This window comes from Bufo gargarizans, chromosome 1 (genome assembly GCF_014858855.1).
Source record: "Bufo gargarizans isolate SCDJY-AF-19 chromosome 1, ASM1485885v1, whole genome shotgun sequence".
Lineage (NCBI taxonomy): Eukaryota > Metazoa > Chordata > Amphibia > Anura > Bufonidae > Bufo > Bufo gargarizans.
Genome location: NC_058080.1, coordinates 721745659 through 721771836, shown reverse-complemented (window position 1 = coordinate 721771836; position 26178 = coordinate 721745659). Strand labels below are relative to the sequence as shown.

Here is a 26178-nt window from a genome sequence, read left to right as displayed (position 1 = left end):
TGAAATGACAGAAAACAGGAAAAGCCAGCATTAGTGAGGATGCATTTACTGACAACGGATAAATATTACAAAAATAATAGGAAAAATGACCACAGATGGCCGATATAGAGTTCTAAATAAATGTATTTTACAGTTAAATTTTACAGTTAAAATTTACATTTAAGGTTAGACTTATGTTGTTTGCTTTTTCCTTTTTTTATATTTTTTTCTTTTCATCTATTTTCAGTTATATAGATTTGATTTTTTTTGTTTGTTTTTCTTTCTTTTACCATTTTTTTGTCATTTGTTTTTTGAGCTTCTCTTTTTTAATTATTCTTTTTACGATTATATATATTTTGTACTGTATGGGCATAAATACGGACACTAGAAAATTCAGCAAAAATCTATATTTGATAACTAATGTATAAACTGCCAAGACTATTGTTCTATTGATTGGTGAATGTCTCAGTGTTTGACCCCCGAGCAATCCGAAACGTATCTAAATCCTGTGGGAAGAGGACAACCCCTTTTAATAAAAAAATAAAAAAATCGGATTTGTTTACAGATTTTTCTAAACTTGCCTTTTTACATCTGTCCCAAATGATTGGATGCATCCCCCATTCCACCATGGGGTCCTGAAAGAGACAAAGGTGAAGGATCTGAGGAGACTTTTTCTTCTTCTCTTCTTTTTAGACATGCTGCTTTAGGATTTAGGTTTCTTTCTGCAAAACACAAAAACAAAAAATTGTTAAAAAGTTGAAGGGACATCAAAAACACAAGCAAAACACACAAGCTAAACTGTTGAAAGGATATCCCCATTTTAGGCATTTATGGTATACCCACAAGATATGTGATAAAATCTTGATTGGCATGGGTCCAACCTCTGAAACTCTCCTCTATTAACGGAAATGTGGTTTGGTGATCCCGGTTTCCCAGTAGCCTACAGACACCCTCTTTATACACTTTAATCCCAGACATGGTTATTTCTCTAGTGAAGTATGTAAAGAGTTTAGCAGCCAACAATTAGCTCATGGGGGTCATCAGACTTCCATGTCCTGATGGCTCAGGGTCATAGGAGGGCAGTACCAATCATGCTTTTATAGCATATTCTAGTCCTATGCCATAAGTCCCTAAGATGGAAATACCCTAGTGATCCGTTGGCCTTGTGGCTATACCCTAAATGCCTATCATGGGAACAATCTGATGGTTTGGTGGTCCAGTGGCAATGCCATAAGTGCTGAAGATTGGAATACGCTGGTGATTTGGTGGTCCTATGGCTATTCCATAAGTGCCTAAAATGGAAATACCCTGGTGATTTGTTGGCCCTATAGCTATGCCATAAATGGCTAAGATGGGTATACGCTGGTGGTCCTGTGGCTATGCTGTAAGTTCCTAAGACGGGAATACCCTGGTAATCTGGTGGTCCTGTGGCTTGGCCATAAGTAACTTAGATGAGAACACCCTGGTGATCTGGTGGACCTGTGGCTATGCCATAAGTGCCTAAGATGGTAATACTATGGTGGTATGCGGAACTCTGTTGGCTACCAAACTCTTAACTTACTTTATAAAGAGGTGGGCATGCTTGTGATTGAAGAATATGCAGAGTCTGGCTGCTGGCTATTGGTTGCTAGACTCCTGTTCTCCCGATAGTTGAGGGTCCCGAGGCAAGACCCACACCTGTCAGGCACTTTTCGTATATCTTGTTATGTTAGGTTAAAAATTATGTGCTGATTCAGTTCAACATTATTTTTTTATAGGAGAGGGGTCACAGGCTCCAAAGCACAAGCTTTCCTTTACATGGTCATAAAGGTACATGATTTCTGACTTTCTGTGGCCACCACTAGGGGGAGCTTGTGATCTTACTGTATACAGATTTACAGTAGAGGTCACTGGGAGTGGTATTATTCCTTATACATTATTCTTCCCCTGGTGGTGACTGCAAACAGGTAGAATTGTACTATTTGTGTAGCACCATTTTTTTTACCTAAAAGTAAATTTTGTTTCCATTCCAGTGCTGTCAGGAACAGACCACAGTCTGTTTCCCAATGATAACCCTGGAAGGAAACTTCTGTTTACCATATACCTTGCAGTGTATTCAGTACTTTATATACAATTTTACAAGTTTAGCATTTGAAGTGAATGTGCAACTTTCAATATTATGTCACTTTTACATTCAACATTCTGTGCTGAATAATTAGATATATCTGTATAGTAGTTGGAGTTTGTTTTTCTCTGATACACAAATCCAAATCCCTGCATAGACATAGCGCTAAATGGCAATACTGAAGTCACCACTAGAGGGAGCTTACTGCATGCTCTTTTATTCTTGAGTGTATGCAGTAAGCTCCTGTGCTCCCTCTAGTGTTGGCCACAGGCCTGCCATAATTTTAACATATAATCTATGTCTGCGAAGAGGATTTGAAGCTCTGTGTAAGCAAGAAAAAGTTCCAGCCACTATAAAGCTAAAATCTGAAAAGAACTCAGAATTTTGGATCTATTTATATAACTCAACATTTAATTTACATAAATTTAATTATATTGTCTTAAATGGGAAAACTGTGTTTTAGGAATCTAAAATTTTACTAATTTCTCTCATTTCTAAAACCTACCTCGGACTTGCTGCTCTAAGCTAAGAATCACGGCTACAGCTTGATGTAATATAAGAAGCTTGGTCTGGGGCTTGTCGCTCTTAAGGTGAAGTTGAACCATCCTTCCCAGCTCCTTGAAGGCCTCGTTGATGTCACGAACTCGGAGGCGCTCACGGGCGTTATTTGCCATTCTTCTTTCTTTCTCCCTCTCTGCTTTTTGCTCTGGGGTCAGATCCTCATCATCGTTATTGCTGAGAGGTAATAGAGATTTTTAAATAAAGCCTAAAACATAGTATGGTAACATCAAAAGCATAGTATAATATAGTACCATAAAAATATGGTATAGAAATATTAAAAGTATAGTAACATTAAACATACAGTAGTATAGTACCATAAAAACATGCTATAATAATATAAAAATTATAATATATCATTAAGGATACAGTAGAATAATAGTACCATACAAAGCATAGTAGAGAATTTTGAAAAGTATAGTATGGCAACATAACAAGCCTAGTATAGTACCCCCCAAAAAAACAAGTAAAATATCATGGGACTCCCAAAAATGACTAAGAATGAAGGGGCCACAGAATTAGAAAAGCACAACATTTTAAGGTTGTTGTGTTGCAAGAACAACGCCTGGTTAGGGGTGCATGATATATTATTGTCGGGGCTGTGCATCCTTTTAGGGATCAGTAGAGGGTACCAGTGGTTGGATTGGATGGCTAGGTTTCTTTTTTGAAAATTTACTTTATAAACTGTAATATAAAAGGAACAGTCCAGGAATAACTGATACCCTGTGTTATACCATGTGCAGGGCCTCAATAGGGGCGGAGCATGACATCTACCTTTGGGTTATGCTCCACCCCCGAGGATCTGCATTAGGCATTAACCAGTATGTCAGGTTTTTTTCGTCAGTGTTCCTTTAATTCAAAAAGATTTGTGATAAGATCATAAACAGTCATGAATATACATTATTACAGGATGAAGAGCTTCTGTGCCTGTGTCCCCAAGACAACTACTTCACTGTACTATAACACCTCAGTGTTATCATAGGGACACTGGAGACAGAAGTACTTGCTATGAGACCAAGTACTTCTATGATACTACGGAGCTTGCCAAGTACAGGAAGTTTTGTCATGTGGCCCAAATTATAATCTCACAAGAAGCCTGTACCTTTAAGATGATACAATAAGACATTTCATTTTTTTTTTCACATTCTTAAAACACATTTAAGCTTTTAATATGGATCACCAGTGAAATATTCAACGTTCTTCAGGAAAACCTAGCACCTTGATTATGGAGAGGAACCACTGAGGGATCATCATATGCTTTACCTATATACGTAATGCACAATCCGGTCAACACAAAGATGTACTCCACAAATACCAGGTCACCGCAGAGGAACACCAGTTATTGCACTCTCATGTGTCATCTGCCGTCCTAGACTTGAGTGATGACACCTCAAGATATACATCAAACAGGTGTAGCAGAGCCAAAATTGTCAATTAAAGGGGTATTCCCATCTGGACATTTGCTGCATATTGATAGGATATGCCATCAATGTCTGAAAGGTGCGGGTCCCATCTCTGGGACCAGCTTCGATATCAAGAATGGGGCCCTGCCGCGAATGCATGCATACTTGCTCTGCTCTTCTTAGACTTCCCATAGAAATGTAGAGAGCATGCTGGGAATTGTAGTTTCACAACAGCTGGAGTGACAAAGGTTGCTGACCCCTGTTCGAGGGGATAGCTACTGGGGGCGCCAAAGTAGTAGCTGAGCCCATAGACCCTTGATATATGCAGAATAGACCAACGGCCTATACTGTATGTGGCAAATGAATATCTTGAGCCTGCCTCCAAAAAAACACACGACACCCAGTTACGCAGATCTGCATACTCTCTTTGTGGCCGCCTGGGTTTGTGGGGCAGCAAAAATCAGGACTGTCTGGATGTATGAATGTCTATGGACACACAACTACATAGGACTTGAATGACTCCCCAGTTGTTGTAGAACTACAACTCCCAGCTGAAGAACCGCAGTATGGAGAGGATTGTACATACTTACCTTTAAGCCCCGCCTCCGAGGAGCATCCTCAAAATGGGCACTTTTAGTTGGGGTTTACATATAACTAAAGCCTTTAGTTTAGTGCAGAGCGCCTACGATGGCGCCGTGTACGTCCTGCTGAGTACAAAGCTGTATCTGCAAGCCCTCCAGGAGCGGATACACTTGCCATCGATGCTGAGACCCAGCATGCTGCCGGTCTGACTTTTCAGAGGAAAAATGCAATGCAAAGTCATAGCCCCATAAGTGGAGACCGTGTCAAAATTTCGTGCTGAAAGGGTGCCATGCAATCCCATAATTTTTTTTTAAAAAGAGCAAATAAAGTCCAAGGTCAAAAGCCCTGGAAGTCACTAGCCTAAAATACTTAGGGGCATTGCAAGACGTAGCTCCAAACTCAGCAAAATGCCTAGAAAAATACAAGAGCAACTGCAGAAATGATCGGATACTCGCTGGGCTTGGTATTGCAGCTCAGGCCCATTCATTCGAATGAGATTTAGCTGCTCCTAGGCCATGTGACTGATGAACGTGACGTCACTGACCTAGGAAGAGGCCATGGCGATCAGCGGACCACCACAGCCTGTTTAAATAGCTTATCGGTGGGGATCCCGATTGTCGGACCCCAACGGATCAGGTATTGATGACCGATCCTGAGGTCCTCTCCTTAATATGAGAATCTCGGAAAGCCCCTTTAATCTCTGAATAAATGAAAAGTTCTAAAAATTCTAATAGTCTTTGGGGGTCATTTTCAACGGTCTTTTCCACCCCCCTTTGCGCTGCCGGAGGATTCAAAGTCATAAGAGGGCCAGGAGTAGTTTTACTCCGTAGTTTTACGCCTATTTTTCAGGCTGTAAAAACCAGTAAATTTTCTGGAGCCGAAGTCACAGTCCCTGCCGCTCCCTTGCCACTGCAAAGTGGCGAGGACGGTGTAAAAATGCCTGTGTGGACAAAATATTGCTGCACGGGCGTTTAAAAAGTTGCAGAAAGGTGTTTTGCAACTTTTTTTTATTACAAACACATGTTTGTAAACAGTGCTGGACTGAAAACCCTTGGGCACCGCAGAGGAAATTATCTCACAAGCGCTGAGAAATGTGGGCATGGTCTTCAAGTTTTATGCCTTAAGGCTGTATTCACACGTCCGCAATGTGTTTTGCGGATACACGGAGACACGGATCCGCAAAACACGGAAAGCGGCAATGTGCTTTCCGCATTTTGCGGACCGCACATTGCCGACATAATAGAATATGCCTGTTCTTGTCCGCAATTGCGGACAAGAATAGGACATGTTCTATTTTTTTGCGGAAACGGAAGCACAGATGCGGAAGTGCGGATCCGCAAATGTGGATGCGGACAGCACATTCCGTCCCCATAGAGAATGAATGGGTCCGCACCCTTTCCGCAAAATTGCGGAAAGGATGCGGACCCATTTTGCGGACGTGTGAATGGAGCCTAAGGCACATGACCATATTTGCAGTCTGCATCTGTTGCGCTAATGCAGACCCATTCATTTCTATGAGGCCGCAAAAAAAAAAAAAAACAGGACAGCACGCGGCTGTCCTATATATCTGTGTGTCCGAGCCGCAAATGATACAACCTGCCCTATTCTTGTTGCACACAAGGCATCTCTACAAAGGGGCAAGCAGACCACATCCGTATTGTGTGGACCCGTGATTTGCACACAGCAAAACGGATACGGACGTGTGCAGGAGGATGGAAGGAGGGTCACATTCTTTTGATCAAGTCATTTTTTCCCCCCCATGGGCAACTCATTCGTTGCCCAAGACCTAGGTAAGTGTTATTTAAAGGGCCAGCGTCATCGTCTGTAGACCCGAACAGACTTGACAATGAGGTGCGTGTAGAATATTCTTGAGACTGATGCATAGAAGAGCGGTGGACATAGATTGGCATCTCGGGAGAGTACATTTCTGATATGAAGGCGTGCAGACTAAATCCTCAGTTCCCGCCAGACAAATCTGCCACGGAAAATACAAACGCATGGTCTCTCCATAATCCTTTCTGTTCACTTCATCAAAGTCCAGTGAAGGAATTAAATGAAGCGACGCTATTATATACTGTTACCTAGATCTTGACCTCGCAATTGATTTGACATCCTTCTTGTCATCATCTAATTTATTGTCTTCAGATCCTTTCGAGTCTTGAAGATTTTCATCTCCTTCGTCATCTGATTTGATTTCCGAGCTTCCCGGAGACAAGTTCTGTCCTTGCAGACCGGTTGGGATGCCTACGGGAAAAGCACACATACCTTTATAGTTACTGTCCTGCAGAACGATCATTAATGATCTCGATCACGTTGCAAATTACAGACGTAGTAGAGCTAAATGAGTCTTTGATATAGGACTGTAGGTAAATTGATTAAATTGTCTCCCCATTATATTATCGGACCAAAATTCTACCTATACTTATAAATATCTTCATAGGTTGGAACTGAACTTTTCTGAAACAGAGCTCCAAACCCTCGGTTTTCCTTCACATAGACGTTGAGCTGAATAATACTATTCTGTTTACCTGCAGTCACCACTAGGGGGAGCTCACTGCATACACATTATACAGCTAACCTTTAACTACGGAGTAAGCTCCCTCTAGTGGTGGCTGCAGGTAGCAAATATTTTATGATGAAACTCTGGGGCAGGGGTACTCAAGTACTTTTTGTAAAGGTCCACACGCCTGAGTCTGCCACTGGGTGAAGGTCCGAGCCGCAAACAAAAATGTAAGGAGGGAAAACAGTGGTGTGTTGCACTCTGCAGCAAGTTGTTGTTTTTTTCCCCTAACAATAAGCAATGCCTCTGATCCCACCCAATCCCCTTAAGGCCCTCGCACAATAAAAAGATTCCTTTAGTGCCACCTCACAAAAGTGATTCCATTTAGTGCCCCACTGAAAGGTAATGATGCCCCTTAGTGTCCCTCAGACAGTATGATACCCCTTTAATCCCCCCCCCCCCCCACAGACTATGATGCCCCCATAGTGCCTCCCCTCGCAGTAGGGTGTCCCTTAAAGAGGCTCTATCATCCAGATCAGCACTACCCTACCAGGCATATAGCCTGGTGGGGTTGATCCAGCTGTGTTAAACAATACCCTTCTGATGAGTTGCCCACTTCCGGGTGCAGTGACGTGATGGCGCATGTGCACTTTGCTCAATGGAATGTGCGCACGCGTCATTCTACAAAGGGAGTACGCAGGCGCGGGATACGGACATGTCTAGCGCTGTCAATCTAATGCTAAGGGGGGCGTGATTAAAAGCAGAGGGGTGTCATAGTCGAGCACCAAGGGCATCGCTGGACCGCATAAACCCACCTCCTGGTGCTCAAATGTATAATTTGTATCATTTTAAAAGTTCATATTTCTCCGTAACAGTAGTACGGACATAAGCAAGGTATAGTTTTGCTCAGCTGGATCAACCCTACCAGGCTATATGCCTGGTAGGGTAGGGTTGATCTGAGTGACAGAGCCTCTTTAAGTGGCCCCCACACAGAATGAGGTCTCCTTAAATGGCCCTCACACAGAAGCTTTCTAAGTGCCCGCCGCACAGCATTATGTCCCGTTAAGTGGCCCCCCCCCAGAGTGATGCCCCCTTAAGAGGCTCCTACACAGTATGATGCCCTGCTAAGCGCCCACTTTGCTCTGTGCTGCGCTGTCTGTGGCTCAGAGAAGCAGGCGCGATGACATCATTGCATCAGGGCCTGCCAGCGCTGAATGACCAGTGGCAGGGGATCGGTGAAGCCGTGGGCTCCTACCGCTGTATTCAACCGCATCTGCATCCTGAGGATGCAGATACTGTCGAGAGGAGGGGTCCCGACAGCTGGCTAGTTGAGTACCCCTGCCCTAGGACTACGCAGGGGATTTGGAGCTTTTTATCAGAAAAAAATGCTAATCTGACCACTATAAAGATAGAACCAGCCCAGAATTTTGGATCTATACTAAAAATATGAAGTTAAATGAACAATCCAGCTCTGCTACAACAGCACAGCGGACGTCCTGTACTACATTTAGGCCTCATGCACACGACCGTTTTTCGGGTCTGCAAAAGATGCGGACAGCACTCCGTGTGCTGTCTGCATCGTTGCTCCGTTCCGAGGCCCCGCAAAAAAAAATATAACATGTCCTATTCTTGTCCGTTTTGCAGACAAGAATAGGCATGTCTACAATGGGCCGCCTGTTCCGTTCCGCATATTGTGGAAGGCACACGGACGGCTTCCGTTTTTTGCGAATCCGCGGTTTGCGTTCCGCAAAAAAACTGCACGGTCGTGTGCATGAGGCCGAAGAAGGAGAAATCCAAGGAGATACAGTTTTCCTGGGAAAGATGAATGTCATCCAGCTCTCCCAGTCTGCCGGTCTACGCAGTGATACATTCGCCTCTCACTTGTGGCAATAGTCATTTTATGTATTTTCCAATGCGGTGAAGTGTTTACCTCGATACGGATCTTGGGTGGAATTTAGATCTGGCGATGTGGCCGACTGAACGGGTAGCTGCGGCACGGACACCTGATTTGGCACAAGTGAGTGATTCCCTCGTAGACCGTCTTCTCGGTGAGATCCCACCTGATGAAAAAAAATCCGTACAAGGATCAATCAATTGGCGCTTCCATCGCAACATAGCATAATGGCAGTATTAGCAGCTAGGCACCATTTTCAATATTGCTGCTTGCTGTTCGTGAATAAAAACATTCTGCTTTACATCCAGAGGTTGAAAACCTATACAGACCTAATAGTCACAGCTGAGGATTTGTTACAAGTGAATCCAGTCAATCCTCTGTGAGCAAAATGGATATCAGTGGCCCCCAACGGACCTCCTTGACTTGAGAAGGGGTCCATTGGGTTCCGTTGAAGTGTCCAATATTTTGATGTTGCTGATGTGAACACAGCCTAAAAAGTTTCAGTCTGAAGTCTTCACAAATAATTATTTATGCTGGATACAACTGTAACAAACCATCAGCTGTGATGGCGTTCTTGTAAACAAGAATATTTTTATTCACAGGCAGCAAACAGAGATATTGAAAATGGTAAGGAACTGAAATACAATAAATATTAGAAAGTCATCATAATTGACAAGAAACTGGAGAAATACCTGGATACAATTAGCACAAACCCTTTAGATGTGAGAAGTTCTGTACATAAGAATGTTTTCATTCAGAGGAAGCAAGCATAGATCTTAACCCCTTATGCCCACGGTTTAAATATAGTGGCCTCTTAGAAGCAGAGTAGGTGGCATAACCGTGGTGTGTCTCCTGTTTTAAACAGAGGTAATGCCTGTGATCGGCGGCGTCGCCAGTCGTGGTCAATTGTGAAGCGTTCCCGAAGCCCGAACGTCTCCCTCGAGCTGAGTTTAAGGTGGACCTTTGGGTTCCTAGGAGCAGCCTTGGCCTTCTAAAGGCTCTGAGGCCTGCTACAGCTATAGCAAATGTCTCATAGACTGCAAGGTTCAAGTCCCCTAGGGGAACGTAAAAAAAAAGTGAAAAGAAAGTTTTTACAAATATAAAGTAAAAAAAAAAAAAAAAAATCGAAATGAACCTCACTTTCCCCTATTAAAATAAAAAGGTAAATAAATATCATCCTAAAATGTCCGAAACTGTTAAAATATAAATGTTTCATTCACATGCAGGAAGCAGAGATCTTGAAAATGGTGAGTCACTGAAACACGAGGCATATTAGAAAGCTAAAGAATTGTTTCATCACCCATTGCCATGAACCTGGAGAAATCTCTGGATACAACTGTCATAAACCCCTAGCTGTGAAAAAGTATTAGGCCTTTATATGTTTTTATTCATAGGCAGCAAGCGGAGATCTTGAAAATCAGCGAAGAACTGAAACACAACGAGTTAGAAAGTTGCAGAATTGTTTCTTACAGTTGAGGTGAACCTGGAGAAGTCTCTAGAACGCAGTTGTCTACAGAAAATGATTGCGTTGCTGTTACCGCAGAGCTGCACTAGAGGGAGCTCTCGAGCTACGGATCCCCAGCTGCGGAACCAGCACTTAACACTGGGTGCGATGCGGTGCTGCACATTTAGTGACAAATATGGAAGAGTAACTCAGGCAGGTAAAACGTCAAATTGTCTCCCTGGGTGCTGCAGTAGAGCGCACTGATTCGTACCAATCTGTCTTCTATCATGTCCGCCAACAGATCTGACAATTATCTTAATGCCCATATGCTTAATTGTGGGCTTCTCAATTCCCCCATTGCTATCAGGAATCCTTCAGGACGCTCCATTTGGCATTTTAACGGGAAAGAAAAAAAATTAAAATAATAAAAATCTCAGGACCGCCATCTTGACCAAAGTCCGTCCCATCGAGAAAATAATAAATAACAAAGAAAAATATTCTGCGGTAAACTGGATACATTCCTGTCGAGCCTCGAGCGCCCAGGCCTATGCCGGCCCTTTAAATGAATTCCAGTTAAAGTAAATATTCCCAAATGGTAAGGAAATGACACACTGTCAAATTTTTGGGAAATTGCCTTGGCACAAGCATATGCCAGCACGAGGCCGCTTCCAGTAACCGCGTCCAGCCGCCAATTTATTATTTAATTCCCCACACCACCACCCCCTTTTTTGCAGCCCTTGTGGGCGCTTTCACTCTATGGAAGCAAGTATAAGTCATCTGACATAAAAGAGAAAAAGAAAAAAAAAAAGATTAATTAGTATTTTTCCTGTTGTTCGGATTTATATCACACTGATTTCGAAGATTATTCGTTTCGTATCCAGCTGCCAAGCTTCTTCTATCCTAATCCCCCATCTGTGGTGTACACAACACAAAAAACAAAAAAAAGAATGGAAAATATACCCCAAAAAAAAAAAAAAGGCATAATGCGACGGCTCCAAATGTCCGCCTTAAGCTGCGTTATTAATTAGCGGCCTAATTGAAGTATATGTTACAGTGTAATCTACTTACGGTTAATACCGCAGGTAGAGGAACGGCCGGAGCGGAAAAGTTACAAAGTTTCTTCTGCAAACAATTAATGGCGAGAAAGGAGATTATTTTTTTTCGCCCCAACACCTGGCGAGATAAAATCTGCGAGGATAACTTTTTTTTTTTTTTTTTTAATTAACTGGGAATAATTTCTGTTTGTAGTGGAAATTGTAACAATGTATCCAAAGGAAGGGAGAACAAGAGTCAAGGTCTGAGCGGCGGAGGAGGAGGAGGACGCTGGGAGACATCGCAGAACCGCCGTCTTCTTATCGCCGGGGTTACTCCGAGCTCCGTAGAGCGGGATGTAAAATAATTGACAGTTTTATTGGCCTCTGGATAAGAGATATATTCAGGAAAATAAGTGACCTCCACTAGATCTACATTTACCCTCAGACTTCTTATGTTGGGCGCCCTGCATCTTCCTGCAAGGATGTCTACAGGCAGCTTCACATTTCTATCTATTATCTATCTATCTATTATCTATTTATCACATATATATCTATCTATCTATTATCTATCTATCTATTATCTATCTATTATCTATCTATCTATTATCTATCTATCTATTATCTATCTATTATCTATCTATCTATCTATCTATCTATTATCTATCTATCTATTATCTATCTATCTATCTATCTCCTATCTATCTATTATCTATCTATCTATTATCTATCTATCTATTAGCTATCTATCTTATATCTATCTATCTATCTCCTATCTATCTATTATCTATCTATCTATAATCTATCTATCTATTAGCTATCTATCTATATCTATCTATCTATCTATCTATCTATTCTATTTATCACATATATCTATCTATCTATATCTATCTCCTATCTATCTATTATCTATCTATCTATTATCTATCTATTATCTATCTATCTATTAGCTATCTATCTTATATCTATCTATCTATCTGTCTATCTATCTCATATCTATCTATCTATCTATCTATTATCTATCTATCTATTATCTATCTATTATCTATCTATCTATCTATCTTATATATCTATCTATCTATCTATCTATCTCATATCTATACTATATCTCTATTATCTATTATCTATCTATCTATTATCTATCTATCTATCTATCTTATACTATATCTATCTATCTATCTATCTAGTAGCTATCTATCTACAGTATCTATATTACTATCTCATATCTATCTATCTATATCCGTTGTCCTACAACCAAAGGCCGCGGAGGAATTGCATCCACATCTCACCCCATTTTGGCAAGTGCTGCTGTTTCTTTTTGTTTTAAGGGGTTCTCTGGGCTTTTAATACTGATGACCTATACTCAGGATGGGTTATCAATATCAGATCGTTGGGGTCCGACACCCGGCACCCCCGCCGATCATCTGTATGAAGTGAAGGCGATCGCAGAGGGCACGTGACGTCTCTCTTCCTGCTCGCTGCTGCTATGTCTATGGTGAGCAGAAAGAGAGGCAGGAGACGGAACGTGCCCACTGCGAGCGCCTTCCCTTCATACAGCTGATCGGCGGGGGGTGCCGGGTGTCGGACCACCGCCGATCTGATATTGATGACCTATCCTGAAGATAGGTCATCAATATTAAAAGCCCAGAGAACCCCTTTAAGTATCTATCAGGGGCGTAGCTATAGGGGAAGCAGCTGCTTTGGGGCCCAAACTCAGAAGGGGCCCACCCAGTATGAGGACTAAAAGATTTTGGCAGGGCCCCCTCAACAGTATTATAAAATGACATTCTATGCAGTGACATGACATACAGTATACACGTGTAGGAAACGGACGGAGCAGCTGCTAGGCCTGGTCTGAGAGAGCCATCTTGACTAGCCGCAGGAGCGGAGGTTGCACAGGAGGAGAGGGTTGCAAAGAAGCTTTCAAAAATTTGCTGTGGGGCCCAGTGATTTCTAGTTACACCTCTATCTCTCTATCCATCCATCTATCATCTATCTCCATAGACCTTCATAAATGGCAGCCTGTATCATGCTGAGTTTGCATGATAAAGTTAGGGTTTCGGGGACCCAACATTGTCCCTATTTTCTGTCACCCGCACATCTATCTCACTAGCTACGGTACAAAACTAGCAAAAGATGAGGCAGCGCTCTCACAGTCTACGAGGATCAGAGATGGGTGCTAGAGTACGTAAAGGGTTTCACTATTAAACTGGCTGACCTTAGCGATGTGCTAATGCCCGCTGCACCTCACTCTGCTATTCTTGTGATTATCGATGCCCCTGTTACTGCAGAATTCTTACTTTTATAATATGCAAATTAGCCTCTAGGAGCGGGGGGGGGGGGGCGGAGGCGCAGGTGCGGTGGGGAAGCTGGCAGTCGGTGAGCGTCCTTCCCTCACCGCGCCTGCGCCCGAATACTGAACGGCGCGCGATTTCCCCAGCGCACAGGGGCAGCAGGAGGATGCGAACGCTACCTGGCCCTGTCAATCAAGACTTGGAGGGCGTGTAATGAGGTGGGAGGACGGAGCCTCTACCCCCCCCGCTCCTAGAGGCTAATTTGCATATTATAAAAGTAAGAATTCTGCAGTAACAGGGGCATCGATAATCACAAGAATAGCAGAGTTAGGTGCAGCGGGCATTAGCACATCGCTAAGGTCAGCCAGTTTAATAGTGAAAATTCTAGTGACAGAGACCCTATAATCCCAACCGAGGATTCAAATAACCATAAACAAAAATAGACCGCAGCGCTCCAGATGTATGCAAAATGAAAAAGTGATTTACTATCTATCTCTCATGCTCCTCCTGGATATATTAGTTCTACTCCCTATATATTATTTTATCCCCCCCCCCCCCTCCCCCAGGCAGATTTCCAGTTGTCGGGTTATAATCTCCCTATGAAATAACAATGAAGCGGGGCAGATGAAGAGCACTGGATTTCACTTTTTAATTTTAATTATCTTCGCAATGTCTCTTCTTGCATAGAGGGGAGGTAATTTTCTCCTGTGTGAAGAGCCTCCTCACAATCGAATTGGATACGGTCTTACGGATACGGCTTATGTAATGAAACCAGAGTGCCATTACCACTCCGCACCCTGCTACTGTCTCCTATGGGCTAACACAATGTCATCTTATGCATTTATTGCAGGTCCTATACAATGTGCATTGCTATTTCTATGCAACTGTTATTGTTCATGTAATGTACCTGGTTCACCAGAAGGTGGCAGCAAGCATCGCAGAGCTACATTTACAGAGGATGGAAACTTCTTTCCATTCTCTTATTCACACGGCTGTAGGTGGGCCGTTCCATGCAGTGGGGACTGCAATTTGCGGTCCCCAATGCACGGCCAACCTCCATACGGCCACCGGGATGAATCCAGACCCATTCAACTTGAATGGGTCTGCATTCGTCCATTCCGCAAAAAGATAGAGCAAGTTCTATCTTTTTGCGGAACGGAACAGAACCCCACAGAAGCACTCCGTGATTCCGTTCCGCATTTCCGGATTTGCGGACCCACTGAAGTGAATGGGTCCGCATCCGTGATGCGAAATGCACACGGAACTGTGCCCGTGTATTGGGGATCTGCAAATGCGGTCCGCAATAAGGCAACAGGCAGCACACGTTTGTGTGCATGAGCCCTAAGGCCCCTTGCAGACGAGCGTGTCCAGATTAGGTCCGGATGCGTCCCGGTGCATTGCGGCAAACCCGCGTGAGTAGGTACGCAATTGCAGTCAGTTTTTACTGCGATTGCGTTCCGTTGTTCAGTTTTTATCGTGCGGGTGCAATGTGTTGTACACGCGCGTGATAAAAAACTGAATGTGGTACCCAGACCCGAACTTCTTCACAGAAGTTCAGGTTTGGGTTCAAGGTTGTGTAGATTGCATTATTTCCCCTTATAACATGGTTATAAGGGAAAATAATAGCATTCTGAATACATAGTACAATAAGCTCATCACATGGTCCGTCACATGATCCATCACCATGGTGATGGATCATGTGACCGACCATGTGATGAGCGTAGTGACGTCATCAACGGTCCTATTCCTCACAAAAGAAGACAGAAGAGATGCCGGGCTGCGCGAACAAGTGGATTAAGCTGAGTTAAATTTTTTATTTATTTTTTTAACCCCTCCAGCCCTATTGTACTATGCATTCTGTATTCAGAATGCTATTATTTTCCCTTATAACCATGTTATAAGGTAAAATAATAATGATCGGGTCCCCATCCTAATCGTCACCTAGCAACCGTGTGTGAAAATTGCACCGCATCCGCACTTGCTTGTGGATGCTTGCGATTTTCACGCAACCCCATTCATTTCTATGGGGCCTGCGTTACGTGAAAAACGCACAAAGAGGAGGCTGATGCGATTTTCATGCAACGCATAAGTGATGCGTGAAAATCACCGCTCATGTGCACAGCCACATAGAAATGAATGGGTCCGGATTCAGTGCGGATGCAATGTGTTCACCTCACGCGTTGCACCCGCGAGGAAATCTCGCCCGTGTGAAAGGGGCCTAAGGGTGCATTCACATCACTGTTTAGCTTTCCGTTCTTCTGATCCGTCAGAGAGAGAAAAAAAAACAGGATCCAGTAAAAAACGGATCCTGTTGCATCAGTTGTCATCTGTTTGAGCCATTTCAGTCTGAGATCCGATTTTTTTAGATGGAACCAAAAGTACTGCATGCAGTTTTTTCCTGTGTAAAAAACTGATTTTAGACGGAAATGGCTCAACTGATGCAACAGGATCTGTTTTTTTTTACTGGATCCAAGCTAAACGGTGATGTAAATGCACCCTAAAGAGGAGTTTAGTTAGTTAGAGGTCAGTGGAGAGTACCCCCTGCTAGGGGAAGGAAGCAGGTCCATGTCCCTGCTGGACATGTCCTGCCTAAGCCAGCTAGAGAACCTTCAGCTCTGCTGGACACAGAGGCCCTAGCCTGAAGCCTCTGAAGCCAGGAGGTATACATTCCCTGGTATTAATCTAGAGACAGACTACAGAGAGAAGTTGCAGCATAAAGAAAGAAGCAAAGTTATACAGTAAGCTTGTCAGCACAGCAGAGCCAGAGAGCAACAGATGTAGCAAAGTTGAGTTTGTTTGCCTGCCAGAGTTAATGCTAACGCCTGCTGGGAACCAAGACAAAGCCTGAAACTGTTGGAGAAACGTTCATTCAAGTAAAGCTGTTATTGATCTTCATCACAAGGTCTAGACTCAATGTATTCTTTACCTCATAATTCAAATTCCCCGCTTGTTATTGCTTCGGCGCCAACAGCCTGGGGTCCAGCGTATCCATGTAGGAGCACCGTGACACGTGCACCAACATTAAGGGGCATTTAGGCCACCCTACACCACTCTGGCATTCCTACACCTAGGTACTATCTACTACATCACTAAAAGGGGCCCTGTGCCCTTGTTGCTTCACTGCAACTGGCGTCACGAAAAAAAATATCGCTTTAAGGGACCCCTGGCCGTTGCCGTGCGTCGCACTTACAGCTCACAGATGGGCCGGAGACAATACAGAGGATGCTCCTCTCATCAGGTCCCAGTCCTACTGCTTTGTCCCTACAACCGATCATTGATCTCCCTTCTCCATGTCAATGGCGCTGTCCTTTGGTTTGAACTTCTTCAGAGACGGGAGATTGCTCTCATTTACAGGGTTAACATTTAAATAAAATGTGCTCTTCATACAGAGACGCGTTAGAGCTGAATTTGTCAGATGCTGTGTTGCAAATGAGCATTAAAGTGTCAGCTTTGGAACATTCTATTGCAAACCAGTCAGTCCGGACGAGGAGCGCAGCGGTGGGGGAGGACGTCCATGAAGAGGCTTGGCTGGGCAGGACTGGTGAGGAAAGGGTTAGTGGGGAGTGGGGGCGGGAGCGGTGGTGAGGCGCGAGTTGCTTGGGCGACGGGGGGCGTGGCCAGCGGAGAGAAGAAGGAACGAGGCGGAAGTGTGAGCAGTCTGGCCAGGAGACGGAATCGCCCACCCGCCCGACCCTATTGGAGGAGGTGGTTGTGAGGTGGGGGTTGTTATATGTCGCGGCAGTCGTGGAGGCGGGGGAGGTCCTTGAAGTGGTGAAATATGGTGGTACTTGAGGATGGGAGGGCCCCGCGGGAGGGGCTGGACTCTCATTGAGGAGCTGATAGGAACTAAGTACGCGTCCATCAGTTGCTGCCTCCGAGCTCGGTTCAACGGCTGGGGGCAAGATGGAGACGCAGGTGTTCCAGTGTTTATAAAGTTATTGGGGCTTCTAGGACCTCCCTCGTCAGGGGTTAACTCATGTTATATTTATGTTGTATTTATTTAATAAACGGCTGCTGTGGCCGATTAAATCCAAGCAGTGGTGTGGTGTGTTTTATTTATATGGGGCAGGGTGAGGGGTGGAGGTTATGGGATGGGTAGGCTTATAGGACTGAACGAATAGCCAATGCCTGCTTCATGTGTTAGCAATAGATTTGAGCTGCTGAGCTTGGTAAGATGTAGCAGAGCTGATCATATCAAATGTAGCAGAGCTGAGCCTCAAATGCACATCTGATGCAGCTCTGCTATAGTACAAGATTGGAGCCTATAAAATATTGCACATGTGAATTTGTCATATAGAGCAGGGCCAAGTGTCAAATGTACTACGCTGAATCAGACATAGCAGATCTAGATATACAAAATGTAGTAGGGCTGAATTTGTTAGATGTGGCAGGGAGGGGACATGTGTCAAATGCACTATAGCTCAGCTGGGTCAGATGCAGCAGAGCTAAGTATATCACATTGAGCGTGCTGAATGCATCTTGTATAGCCAGGACAAGGGTCAAGTACAATATAAGGGCTCATGCACGTGGCGGTATCCGGTAATGTCCGGCCCATAATTGAACATTCCTATCCTTGTCCGTAAGGCGGACAAGAATAGGACACGTTCTATTTTTTTTTGCGGGGCCGCGGTACTGACATACGGATGTGGACACCACATGATGTGCTGTCTGGATCTTTTGCGGCCCCATTGAAGTGAATGGTGAACTATGGTCGTGTGTATGAGCCTTAAAGTCAGATGCAGCAGAGCTGAGTTTAACAAATGTAGCAAAGCTGAGTGCGCTGGAAGAATTAGAAACAAGAATATCAATTATAGCAGAACTGAATGCCCCAAATGTACTAGAAAATCCAAATCATGTGTAGTTGAGCTGAACTTGTCACATGCAGCAGGCTGGAGTTGAAGATGTTGCTGGGTTAAGTTTGTCACTTGGCACAACCTTTTTAGATAGATATATAGATAGATATGAGATGGATGGATAGATAGATACCTGTATTTTTTGCCCTATAAGATGCACTTTTTCCCCCCAAAGTGGGCGGAAAATGTCTTATGGGGCGAATACTAATGGAATACTTATGGAAGCACTCATTAGTACCGGAGGACCAGGAACCAGTGAATGCAGCACTCCCCGAGCTCTGTACTCACCGCTTCCCTGTCCTTTGCCATCGGCTGCACTGTGACTGCGCACAGCACAGGATCCTGCGGAGTCCGGAGCAGGAGAGGTAAGTTGATTATTTTTTTTTTCATTTTATTTGCTCCGAGGGGCGAGGCCGGGGCCTGCTCTGTGGCATGGGGGTCTGATTGGAGGGATCTTATTGATATTGGGGCTCTTATCTGAGGTATGATTGGGGGCCATTTACATTGGGGTCTGATCTGAGGTCTGATTGAGGGTCTTATTAACATTGGGGGTCTGATTGGGGATGTGAGCTGAGGTCCGATTAACATTGGGGGTCTGATTGCTGGTCTGATCTAAGGTCTAATGAAAAATATTTTTTTCTTATTGTCCTCCTCTAAAACCTAGGTGCGTCTTATAGGGCGAAAAATATGGTAGATAGATAGATAACCTACAATTGATTGGAGGAAACAAAATTACTTAAAGGGGAACCAGGGAAATTAAAAATTATAAGAACCCCTGCTGCTGTATTCACCCGTGATCCTATTCTGCCTCATATGAGGCAACAGAACATTTCTTCTAAATCTGTCCCATGGGAATCTATTTTATCCCCTTCTTCCCTTACTATCAGTCATTTTGACAAAGGGGCGGAGCTAAAGTTACTGACTGGGAGGCAGCTTGCTGCAGCAGAAACCTTGCCTGCAATATGCTGACTCCACCCCTTTTTAACTAAGCACCTCCCCCTAAGATGGGGTCCACTGACAAACTGGGGGACTGATGTCTCTGCCTTTGTGACCACACTGCTTGAATGAGGAGACTAACTGACAGCCCCAGCTCTGCTACATCTGTATAGGGTTATACACGATTATGTTGAAACATCCATATAAAAAAAAATGCGTTTGCACAATGTACTATAAAAAGGGGGGGGGGGGAGCGGCTATGTTCCAGCGGGATAAACAGGCCGGGTGCAGACGAGCGCATTGTTGGGCTAAATCATTCCCTATGCAGCGAAGCCTTTCATCTCCATCCTATATAATAATAGCTTCCATATGTCAAGTGGCTTTGCTATAAATAAGATCAAAAGCAAAAAAAAAAAAAAAAAGATTTAATAAAAAAAATGACATTAAAAGTGGCTTTAAATCTGGAGAAGAAAAAAAAAAAAGTTTAACACTTCAGAAAAAAAAATTCTCTTTGAGCGGCTTTCCCGAAAATTGAAGAATTAAAGACAAAAGCTTTAAAATATACAAATAGGGGAGCGGGGGATGGGCCAAAATCTCACCAGCCACATAACTCCAACCTCTGATGTCATTCTGTAGAACTACAAGTCTCAGAATGCCAGCCAGCCCTGGACATAGCAGAGGCCAGCTGCACCCTACAATTATAATGCTTCATCATCTCACTGAACTCTGTGCTGTTCCTCTATTATTATTATATATATTATATAAAAAAAAAAAATTCTGGAACATCTTTTGCCATATCACTGTATTGTACTGTTGTTCTTCTGTTATTCCTCCAAGAAATGCCTAAATAATTGACAATTGGGTGATACCAGCTGGGGGAGTGTCCCTACACTGTATGACACCATCCAATCAGTGCAGACTGTGTAGGGCAACACCCCTTTGACAAGCGGAATGGTAACAACCAATTGTCAATTGATTCATAGATTTCCAGGAGGAATAACAGGAGTGGAGGCAGGTCCTCTAACTACACTATAGCTATACCCCTGTTTTAGAAGTCACCCAGCTTTCCCAAGACCCATTTTCTTGTGTTGTACGTTGGGGGGGGTGTGCTCTAGAAGTAATCCGGCGGCGCCGATGCTGCAGGCCACAGGACCGGGCGGTGGAGATGTCATGGTCAAGTCTGTGTTTTCCTCCCTGCGTCTAAACTTATCCATAATTCCTACAACGTGAAGCTCACAGGAGGCTTCTGCAGAGGAAGTTTTCCTTGGCAGCAGCTGTCAATGATGCGATATGAAGGGTCGGCTTCCATCGCAGATTTTCTTCCAGGAGAGCGAAATTATTATTTTTTCTTCATTCCCACTCGGCTAGAAGCTGCCAGTAATTGTCAGCTCCAGGAGAAGCAGCGCACAAAACTCTGCTTCACGTTTCCTCCCTTAGGCCCTCTCCTTCCTATTCAATCTTCCCACTGAGATGCAGGATATGTCTTAGGCGGACATATTAGGGGAGGCGGGGGGCGAGGTGTCTGGTATTGCTGCTCGTCTTTGAATGGGGATGAACTGCAATACCAGATGCAGCCTGTGTTCAAGAGTGGCGCTGTTTTTTAAAAAGGAAATTGGCGGATCCTTATACCCGATCCTGGTTCTGAGAACCCATTCCTTAAAACCTATTAAGAAATTAATAGAGGGGTGCTATATACTGAGAGTTTGGCTGTGGAGAGGGTCTCAGCACGCCCTCCGAATTATAGACATCCCACTGATGTAAATGAGAGGTGTGTAATGTTTAATTTCTCTTGCGGGGGCGCTGCAGGGAAATGACTGCCAGGTTCCTTCACAGATCACAGCCAAGGATCTCGGCAGTAGCATATCCTGTGGTCAGCTTATTGTTGGAGGACCCCTTAAAGGGGTGGGCCAGGATTAGACGGTTTTCAAAAACAGCACCACACCTGTCCCTAGGTTGTGTGCAATATTGCAGCTCTGCTCTATTGACTCCAATGGAGTCAAGCTGCAATACTAAATACAACCCATGGACAGGGATGGTGCTCTTATTAGAAGAAAGTAGCCATGTTTTTCTAAGCCTGGACAACCACTTTAAAAGAAGATATGTCCGTAACAGAGAACTTCTTTCACACCACTCAGAAGTCTGAAAATTCAGGGGACGAGTGCAGGAAACCCCATAGTCATTCTGAAATGGGCCCTAAAATATGGGGTGCTGAGTTGCTTGGCGCCCTCATTTGTAGATTACCTTGTTAGGCCCCATGCACACGGCCATATGTACTTTGCAGTCTGCAAAACGCGGATCCGCAAAAGGTACAGCTAAAGCGGCTCTGCAGCATGAGACTCCAAACAGCGCCCCATACCTCAGCCACCTGGATAGTGTGACGGGGGGGCGATTAACTGCAGTCATACCAGTCGCCCATGATTCTCTGGAGATAGGGCAGTTGAAAAGAGGGTAGAAAATATACTACCTGTCCAATCTCTTTTGTCGCCAAGATCAGATATCGGGCAGAGCGTCATTAATTAAAGGGGAAAAAAACTATTTGATAGCATTATGGAAAAACAACTGAGGAAACGGATCGGGTCTCAAGACAGCTTCACACCAGTATCCAAAAATGTAAATTTGGGGGTAATTATCATATCCCTTTAAGCTAAGTGGGAGCAGCCATTTTGTAGGCTGAACTATTGACCTTGGTATTAAGCAACCAATAGGCTGCAACACTGTAGACAAAACATCCCCATGGCAACCAGTTGTCTTTTTATTTTATTTATATTAATGAAATCTGATTGGTTCTTGAGCAACGCCTTACTTTACAGAGTCACTATGTAAAGAAAATTCAAAGGTCTAGGATCAAGGTAGGCGTCGGTAGCAATGACCTTCATGCAGCACCCCATATCTCAGCTTCTGGGAACAACGCCAGTATGATTTGATCGAAGGAGGGAGGATTGGGTGCACTAATAGCTAAATTTGACTACAGTCTTAGTTTAAAGGGATTATCCCATGACATTATACCCTATGAGGGCATTTGGCCTGTAAATAGGGGGGGGGGGGGGTCTTCAGCCCAGCCCCTCGCTCTATCAGTCACAATGGAGATTACCTCTGTATGAGAGGCTCCAATTTTGGCAGACCACGTAGTACATTGATACGAATGGCCGCCTGTGGAAATGTCTGGCTGGTCATGGCTTCCCCTAACAAAATCAGCTGTTTGTCGGGAGCCAGACCCAAACCTGAAAGGGGTTGTTGCCAAAGGAATAATCCCTTAAATTTCCAGTCCCAAAAAAGTGAAATAACAAATTCAGCTCTGCTACATCTGCACATTTGGAACCTTCGGTCACAGCCGTATCGTATACCCCGTATATGTTACCCTGTGAAAGTTTCCCAATAGGCTGCGAGCAGTCGGCGTGCATTCCAGTCTGTTCCTGAGCACCTGCTTTACTGATGATCTCAGCTCTGGTGCTCAAGACTTAGACATTTTCACAAAACAGCTTTTTAAACAAAAGCCAGCTGTTTCCGATCAAGGCTACAGGGGAAACAAAAAATATATAAAAAAATCAGTGTGGACTGGAGAGGGGTGGGGGGTGCTCAGCCAGAGACAACAGTTCTTCGTGAGCTTTAAGTCACTATTATTATTTTTCTCTCCAGTAAAGGAGTCTTAAAAAAAAAATGGAGGAAGTGAGCAAAATAACACTTATTTTTTTTCAAAAACATATAAAAAAAATCTAAAACTTGGACAGCAGGCCAATCAATCTAGTCTCGAAACGACCCATCTTAAGGAAATTGCTTATTTTTTAAAATGCATAAAACAAATTAAATAAAATTATACTTCAATCGACGGGAAGTCTTATGGTTTTTTTGTTTTTTTTTTACCAAAAAATCAGAATCGAGAATTTTTTTAAGTATTTTTTTAAGCACACAGCTCTGGTAAATTGCTTCATTAACTATGACATTAGGTTCCGCAGGACAGGATATTCCATGACTTCATTGGATTTGGACGAGACGTACGTATTATATGTGGAAAAGTTCCCGGCAAGTGGCCACTAAAAGCAAACAGTCTTAAAAAAAAAAAGTAAAGACCTAAAGAGAATGTTATATAATGCTGGAAGGTGTGGAACAGACCGGAAAGAGAGAGGTAACATTTTCCAGAAGAAGGCAATTTGCAAAGTGCATAAATATTATATACTTCCTATAACATTAACATGACCACTGGACGCTCAAAAGGGGGAGGTTACAGTCACTGCTCTTCACACTTAAAGGGATTGTCTATGCACAGATCCACATTGGAAAGCATCACACCAACGAGCATCTCTTGGTCTGGAGGACTCATTTGAATGGGCTCTGTGTAATACCAGATTCCTCCTGTAGTGGCCACTGCAGGAGAAATGTGTAGCTGCTTCCAACTTCTCTTCCCTGATCACCAGAGGTTCAGCAGCCAGAGCGGTTGATCGTCAGCTAGTCTTCATTTAGGCCAGGGCTACATGGAAACTGTGGGGGGTCATTTATTAAACAGAAATGCGCCTAAATGAGGCGTATTTCTGGCGCAGATTGTGCATCAAGGTGGCGGTAACTTGTGCCGTGATGCAGCATGGCAATGCTCAATCTTTGGCCTTCTCCTGGGCCAGGTTCACCATCTACCTCCTACCTTAAGGCCTCAAGCACGCAAACAGATTTTCTTTCCGTGTCCGGGCAGTTTTTTTTGGGCGGACCGTATGCGGAACCATTAATTTCAATGGGTGCTCCGTGTGCATTCCGTTTCCGTATGTCCGTATTTCCGTTCCGCCAAAAAATAGAACATGTGCTATTATTGTCCGCATTACGGAAAAGGGTAGTGCTGTTCTATTAGGGGCCGGCTGTTCCGTTACGCAAAATACGGAATGCACACGGATGTCATCCGTACTTTGCGGATCCGTTTTTTTTCGGACCGCAAAATACATACGATCGTGTGCATGAGGCCTAAAGGTGAGACGATTATCTCAGCGTAAAGTTTTAAATGAAGCATTATGAGCGCCCCAAATGGCCTTTTCATGGACATGAAATTTGACCCCATGATCCTTTGTGGTTTTGCATTAATCAAATGTCCCCCAGTGTGGGCGGGGCTTCTGCATGGACTAGAAGAACTCATTTTTTTTCTTTACTGCCACCTAGTGGTTGGGATGTAAGGTGACAGTGTGTTTTTTATATATATAGTAAATCTGGGTCTTTGGGCATTGTCAGCAGTCCCATGTAAAACCAGTGATAACATATGGTGATAAAAGAACGGGTTGTGCCAAAGAACAAGCTAAAGTCTGCCGAAGTTACATAGGTAGAAAGCGGACAATCTGTTCTCCAACCTGTCACTATCTAGCTGTATCACAACTACAACTCACAGCCTGTGGTCCTCCCTGCATGATTGGTGTGGTAGTCTTGCCACAGCTGGTGAGTCACAGGCTACATACTGTATATATGGATATAGCAGAGCTAAATAGGTTAGATGTAGAAGGAGCCATTTGGCCCATTTTTCATATAGAACTGGGTGTAACCCGACTGAATAGAGTTAAATCGCAGATCCAGCTCTGCTACATCTGTGCGGCAGACAGAAGGCAGGCAGTGTGAGGTAAGAGGGGGATGACTGATGTGTATGTATACGTGTGATGTGAGTGATGTGATGTGTATATAATGTGACAGTGGAGGGATGAAGGTCAGACGTTGAGCCCCCCCTGAAGGCAGCTTTATGTGGTAATGCGCTAAATACCGCCCGATCCCCGCACCGCGCCGTTTATTTATACGATGAGTCATTTTCTATTGTCACGGAATAAAAAAAGGAACAGAAACCAGAACTGCTCACTAGAAAGGGTTAAAAGGGCACCCCAAATCCAAAAATCCCCTATTTTTTTGTTCGTTTTTGCATGTTCCCCGGAAAGCTGGGTAATCACGGCATCCACTGGAGACGTCACACAGCTTCTGAATGGAGGGCTACAGCAGTAGTCTCCAACTACAACTCCCAGCAAATCAAAAGGCTGGAGATCGCTGTTCTGCAGCCATGGAGTCGGATAGGTATCTGCCGTTCAGGAGTCTGGAGAAGTTGGGTGGTTCTTATTCCAATTGTCTGTTTCCAGAAAAGATTGGTGCTGAACCATTTTTACTTTCTTGAGAGCTTCAACAGGAGATGTCACTCAGCTTTCCCAGACTCCTGAATGGCAGTCGGCCTCGTTCTACATCAGTGGTCTCCAACTTATGGCTCTTTCATAACTACCACTCCCAGCATGCTGATAGATGAGCAGCTGTAGGGACACCGGTTGGAAGGCACTCGCTGTCTTACATCCATACAGCCCCTCAGGAACCTGGAGAAGTTCTGGTAACTGCAATGGCGGTCATATTGTTTTTCCTCTAGTCTACATTATTTTTACCTTTTCTGTTGTCTGTTTCTCGGAAAGTTGGGTCACCCCCAACCCATTTTGGTTTCCCAGAGATGTCACTCAGCTTTGCCGGACTCCTGAATGGCAATCGGCCTAATTCTAACAGCAATGATCTCTTAACCTGTGGCTTATGAGAGTTGTAGTTTTGCAACAGCTGGAGAGACCTTTGCTGTAGAACTAGGTTGACTGCCGTTCAGGAGTCTGGTAAAGCTGT

The 26178-nt window shown here is 43.9% G+C and overlaps 1 protein-coding gene across 14 annotated transcripts in view; it reads right to left on the bottom strand.

Moving 5' to 3' along the window:
* The window catches only part of TCF4 (transcription factor 4), a 374657-nt gene that overhangs the window by 4578 nt on the left and 343901 nt on the right, over positions 1 to 26178 (bottom strand). For 9 of the 14 annotated variants that reach the window (XM_044276370.1, XM_044276361.1, XM_044276362.1 and 6 more), the window contains 4 exons: positions 9057 to 9186; positions 6708 to 6870; positions 2589 to 2818; positions 561 to 701 (listed from right to left, as the gene is read on the bottom strand). In XM_044276370.1, coding sequence (XP_044132305.1) covers positions 565 to 701; positions 2589 to 2818; positions 6708 to 6870; positions 9057 to 9186 — 660 coding nt within the window. In that variant the 3' untranslated portion in view covers positions 561 to 564. The remainder of the gene's footprint in view (positions 1 to 560; positions 702 to 2588; positions 2819 to 6707; positions 6871 to 9056; positions 9187 to 26178) is intronic. The other 5 variants (XM_044276368.1, XM_044276363.1, XM_044276367.1 and 2 more) reach the window with 1 other exon arrangement.